The 6,045-nt window shown below is 32.1% G+C and overlaps 1 protein-coding gene across 1 annotated transcript; it reads left to right on the forward strand.

Annotated features, from left to right (window-relative positions):
* Positions 1-1,799: 1,799 nt before the first annotated feature.
* On the forward strand, positions 1,800-5,636 carry LOC143591623 (RNA polymerase sigma factor sigA-like). The gene is made up of 9 exons (XM_077071775.1): positions 1,800-2,479; positions 3,105-3,303; positions 3,381-3,473; positions 3,545-3,673; positions 3,761-3,814; positions 3,907-3,963; positions 4,066-4,128; positions 4,250-4,362; positions 5,417-5,636. The coding sequence occupies exons 1-9, from the start codon at positions 1,830-1,832 to the stop codon at positions 5,523-5,525; spliced, it is 1,467 nt and encodes a 488-aa protein (XP_076927890.1). The 5' UTR covers positions 1,800-1,829; the 3' UTR covers positions 5,526-5,636.
* Positions 5,637-6,045: the final 409 nt, after the last annotated feature.

The following is a 6,045-nucleotide window of genomic DNA, read 5'->3' on the forward strand; positions in this document are numbered from 1 at the left end:
ACGGTCAGTCGATTTTGATCACGTTCGTTACGTTTCGGAACTAAAACAGGAAAAAAACAAAAACAAATTGAGGTGGCCCAATGGGGTGACATTAGTCAATGAACCTCTAATGTTGGTAAAACCCGAGCATCGTTGGGCCCGGGCGTTGAGGCGATGAGGCTACGCGACAATGGTCAGTTGTCATTACATTAGTTGCGGTGCTACAACTAAAAAAACAAAAAAATAGAGTGTTGGTGAAACCCGAGCTTTTTCGGGCTGAAACATTAAGGCTATTAGATTACGCAATAATATCGGTCGGTAAAAGAAAAAAAATACAATAACAAAGTCAAATTGCAAAAATAAAAAAACTTAAAATTGATTTGTGAAAAAAACAATAAAAAGATCAATTTGAAAAAAAAAACAAAAAGAAAAACTGAAAATCCTTCTTGTGGCGCCGACATTCTCTATTACTTATATTAGACTAGGTTATCTACCCATATCTTATACTGGTTAGACAACTTAAATTTTGTAAGTTATAACTTTTGACTAAATTATAACTATTATTCACAAACTTAAAAACAAATCATAAATCTCTAAATACTTCTTTCGATACAATATTAGATAATACACTAAAAATATGGTAGCAACTAAAGTAAAATAGTATTATGAGATTATAAACGGTACAATCGAAACAATACGAACCAACCATCAATAGAAGAAAACTTTCGATTAGTTGAAGAATGTACAGTAAAGGAGAGTCGATAAGGTTTTGGTCGACAAAATATGGATAGAAAGAAAGATATTACGGTTACAGGTGAAAACAAGGCGAGTCAAGTTCAACTAAAGATCTACGTGTTTTTAACGATGAACCCGTTGAATAATGAAAATGTTCGGTTTATAAAAATGTTTTATAAATAAACCTAACGTTTTTCGAAAATATAAAATACGTTTTGTAAAAGCAATTAGAGAAATCATAAAACAAAAAAATGTCTAAAAAAAACTTTTAAAGATATGTATAATTAATGTATAATTAATAAGAGAGAGAGACGGGAACAAAAAGATAAGAATGCATATGAAAGTGACATGTAACATAAAAAAAGTTTTATTTATTATATATTATAGATAATAGAAGATATTTATAGAAAGAAATAGGCCGGAAATGAAATCAATTTTCTTTCTTTTATCCTAAAACTAATATAATATAATATAATATATATATATATATATATATATATATATTAAAAAGAAAAAAAAAGGAATGAAAAGGAGACCAGAAGTTGATACATCACTACGATCAGGTTCACTCACTCAAAACATAATATACATACATACATGCTTGGTTATTATCAATATCATCAATTCATCATCTCTCTCTCATTAGCATTTAGCAGGAGCTCCATCGGTAATGTCGAAATTAACTTCCGTACTCTTTTTTTCTCTTCTAATGTATAAATAATCTCACCATGTTGACTGTTTCAGTTTCAGTCTATAATTCCCAAATCGTTTGTTATATTGTTACCACGCACTGTAACTAATTGCCATAGCATTATTCTTCATCTACATAAGTATACTTGCTTGATGAATTCGAAACAAAGATGGCCTACAATTTGAACAACCACCAATATTATTGATTCAGATAAACTGACTCTGTGTTTTTAGTTTGGGATTTTCAACAGTTACAACACTATATATGTTATGTTAATGAGCCACAACAATTTGGGGGATTGAATTGAAGCTTCATCTTCTGTTTTCTTGTAAACAGGGCGTAATCCTGAAAGAGCAAGTGTGTCATGGTTTCAATACAAAAACAGTATTATTCTCCTGGTATGTCATGCTAATTCGACTATAGTATGATGTACACAACTACAATTGAGCTAAGTACAGGAAATAGGCTGTTGGCTTCTTACTCTTTTTACGCAGATACAACCGATAAGCTGTCCTGCAGGATTGATAACAACGGCTTCACATTTGTTTTCGTTAAGAATGTGATTACCGCAAAGAGGTCATCAAACTACAACCCTAGTCCTATATCCAACCGAGATAAACAACCCCTAAATGCTAATCATGCTGCTACTGATGCAAATGTTTCAAGCTGCACAGATCAGCGTGTTCGTATAATTGATCATTTCGAAACCCAAGGCCCCAAACATGAACTTTCAGTTGAAGCTTTACTGCTTTTACAAAAGTCTTTGCTTGAGAAACAATGGAAAATTTCAACTGAAAGGAATATAAACACAGAAAAAAACAGCAAAAAGATACACGTCACAGGCTCACAGATATCAGCAAGAAGGCGGAGAATAGATGCTAGAGAAAAGTTAAAAAAATGTTTGTCTGTTAACAAAGATGTTTCAGTTGAGCTTTTGAAATCTTCAATTGATACAGACCTTCTTCAAAATCAATTTAAAGGTATAAAAAATGAGGTGTTGTTGACTCACTCAGAGGTGAACGTTCTATCGAAGAAAATTAAAGTCGGTTTACTCTTGGAAGAGCAGAAATCAAGGTAACTTATGCTTTCATCTACTCAATATTTGAAATTTTGTTCGGTGAACAATTCGTGAACTGTACATTAGGAAGTTCGTTTATTTGCTAAGTGAGTGAAATTTAACAAAAATATTTGTTACTTTAGTTAAACGAACACGAACGCATGTCTCGTTCGTTCATTTAAGGTTGTTTATGTTCCTTCATTTAAGTTCTTTTGTGTTTGTTCATTTTGGTTCATCTATGTTTGTTTAAGGTTGTCTATATACTTTCGTGAATATCTTCATTTAAATTGTTTTGACCCATTACTACTTAGTCTAGATTTAATAGCTCTTTCCAACACATTGTTCAGATTACTTTCAACTGGTTTTAGCTCAGTTATGTTCGTTCATCTATGTTCAGTTATGTTTGTTCATATACGTTTGTGAACCGTTCATTTACTAATGAATAAACATAAACCAACATGAACGTGTTCATATCCTTAACAACGAAAAAAAACAAGAAAACCCCGTTCCTTTAGTTGTTCGTGTTTGTTTGGTTCGTTTACAAGGCTATAACCCGATAGTATCAGCAGTGTACACAGGAATTTGAATGATTGTATATGTTTGAAATATGTTTCCAGAACTTACTGAATATGTAATTTGCAGACTGAAGAAAAAACTGGGATATGAACCTTCAGAAGAGCAACTTGCAACTTCCATGAGGATTTCCCGAACTGAGTTAAGAACAAGACAGATTGAATGCACTTTGGCGAGACAGAAACTCACATTAAGCAATGTTCGCTTAGTAATGTCAATTGCACAAAAATATGATAATATGGGAGCTCAAATGGCTGACCTTATTCAGGTTACTAGACTCATCTTAAATGCTATGATTAGTATGCATTATCTATTTTACATAATATACTGCAAATATCTGTGTAGGGAGGCCTAATTGGACTACTTCGCGGTATAGAAAAATATGATTCGTCCAGAGGTTTCAGGATTTCTACCTACGTTTATTGGTGGATACGACAGGTGAATAATGTATAATACATAGGTTCTTATAGCATTGAATATTCCTTCATAAACAGACTTTATAATTCCAGGGTGTTTCAAGGGCGTTAATGGAAAACTCTAAAGTGCTAAGATTGCCTACTCATTTGCATGAAAGACAGAGTGCTATCAGAAATGCCAAAATCAAATTAAAAGAGCAAGGAATGAACCCATCAGTTGATGTAAGTTAGTAAAACATAGTAAAACAATGCCAACAATTTGACTGATTTTTTTTTTGTTTTTTGTTTTTGTGGCATTTGATCCAATAGAGAATTGCAGAAAGCTTAAATATATCTAGCAAGAAAGTTATAAACGCGACACAGGTACTAACGGCCTAATGGGTTTTACAAACGCGTATTTATGCAGTTAATTTTGCATTTTTTTAATGTTAAATATGAATTGATAATCAATGTAGGCAATCACTAAGGTTTTCTCACTTGATAGGGGTCAACCTGGGCAAACACTTGATAATGTAAGTCAAATATCAGCTCCTTTTCATCATATATCATATTAACGTTCATTAAACTGTGGAACTTAATTATATTTTTAACGGGTGTTATAAAAACCGTCACAGGATATTGCAGATAACTGCATGGAGAATGACCCTTGGCATGGAGTAGGTGAAAAAGCTCTTAAGGTATTTCACATGTTTGTGGGCCCGGGTTAGCCTGTTTTGACCAGAACCGGTCATCTATTTGTGGGCCCTACATAGTGAACTGCATGTAGAAGTAAACAATGATTTGCTCTTGATGTTTTAGGATGAAGTGAACAAGCTCATTACCGTGAGTCTCGGGCAACGAGAGCAGATTATTATCCGTCTTTATTATGGTCTTGAAAATGAATGCCTTACTTGGGAGGAAATTGGCAAAAGGTAATACTGCTTTGTTTGAACATGTTCAAAAGATTAAATAAATATTTATAATCAGTCTGCTGTTTCAATTCATTTACTAATGAATCTGACAATTCAACTTGTGTTTAAGTTAATGAGTAAAACAAAACATGTTATAGAAAAGGAAACGGGTAAAACTTAGACCTCCTAAACTACGGAAATAAGTCACTAACAGAAACTGGTAAAACTTAGGGGGTGTTTGGGATTCCTTTAAGGAAATTTTTAAGGAAATTTCATTTCTTATTTTGCCCCCCATAAAACTGGAATTTCCTTATTTTGTCCTCTTAATGACTTTTCCATAAGTCATAAGTTGCAAAGAGTCATAAGTTACAAAGTTGTAACTTATGGAACTTTTCCCCTCACATCATAAGCAATCCCAAACACCTTTTAACTTTTCAAAAAGTTAATAGGTCATAAGTTGGTGAAAATAAGCAATCCTAAACACCCCGTTAGACCTACTAAAAATGTTATCTGAAAAAGACGGAAATGCCTTTGTATGCTAGGTACATGACGCCATGAGTCATGACTGAACTTAACAGAAAAAACTCACGTTTATTAGTGGAAAGGACGTAAACTGTAACAACAAACGAACAAAAAGGATGATTTATGTTATTTCCTTAGTTTAAGGGGGGTGTCTGGGATTGCTTATTTTTACCAACTTATAACTTATTAGCTTGAAAATTGATAAGGTGTTTGGGATTGCTTTAGGTGTGAGAGGGAAAAGTTAATAAGTTGTAATTACGTAACTTATTACTGAAAGTTCTAATGAGTTTTCATAAGGAATCCCAAACACCCCTAAGAATGAAAAGTGAAATTTGCTATATACCTGAAGCACGAAAACTGTACTTTATTCTTATATTATTCACAAAGAGTTATATTAATTTTTAAATAAAAAAAATATCTCATTTGGCACCCTAATAGTTTTAAAATAAACTTGACAGAAAGGTTTTCGGGTCAACCTGACCCTGCCCATTTCCACTTGCACAAAAAGTAAAAAAAAAAAGAAAAAAAAATCTGACTTTGAGTGACATTTCAGAATAGGCTTGTCGAGGGAAGGTGTGCGACAGATTGGACTTGTTGCACTAGAGAAACTAAAACATGCTGCAAGAAATACCAGACTCGAGGCATTGCTGGTAAAATACTGAATTCTGGTATGGTTTTTGTACTATAATAACAGCATATATTCTCCTCGCGAAGTTATATATTGTATGATAAGAGATAAGTGTGTTGTATAAAAGAACATAATGCAGCTAAAATCTGCACCTATATGTTTTTTTATAAGAGTATACATGTAACTAGTTTTTATCCCCCGTATTACGGGGGTTGTTTTATATTGTTTGTTATAATATTTATTTATTTTTTTAATTGTATGAAAGTTAATAATATACTTATGGTTTGATGATAAATTGTTTCACAAATAAATGAGATGTTATAACCCGATTTAAAAGCTATATGGTTTTGATGAGACCCAAGACCCGTTTATTTTTTACTATGAAATTGGTTTTTTAATTATAAATAATATTTATGAAAGTTAATAATATACTTATGGTTTGATGAGACCCAAGACCCGTTTATTTTTTTACTACCAAATTGGTTTTTTAATTTAAATAATATATATATCTTTTTTAAAATAAATAAGATATTATTTTTTATTATATCTTATTT

Source organism: Bidens hawaiensis, unplaced genomic scaffold, assembly GCF_021521415.1.
Source record: "Bidens hawaiensis isolate Kalapana, Puna unplaced genomic scaffold, B.hawaiensis_p1.1 tig00039953_1, whole genome shotgun sequence".
NCBI lineage: Eukaryota > Viridiplantae > Streptophyta > Magnoliopsida > Asterales > Asteraceae > Bidens > Bidens hawaiensis.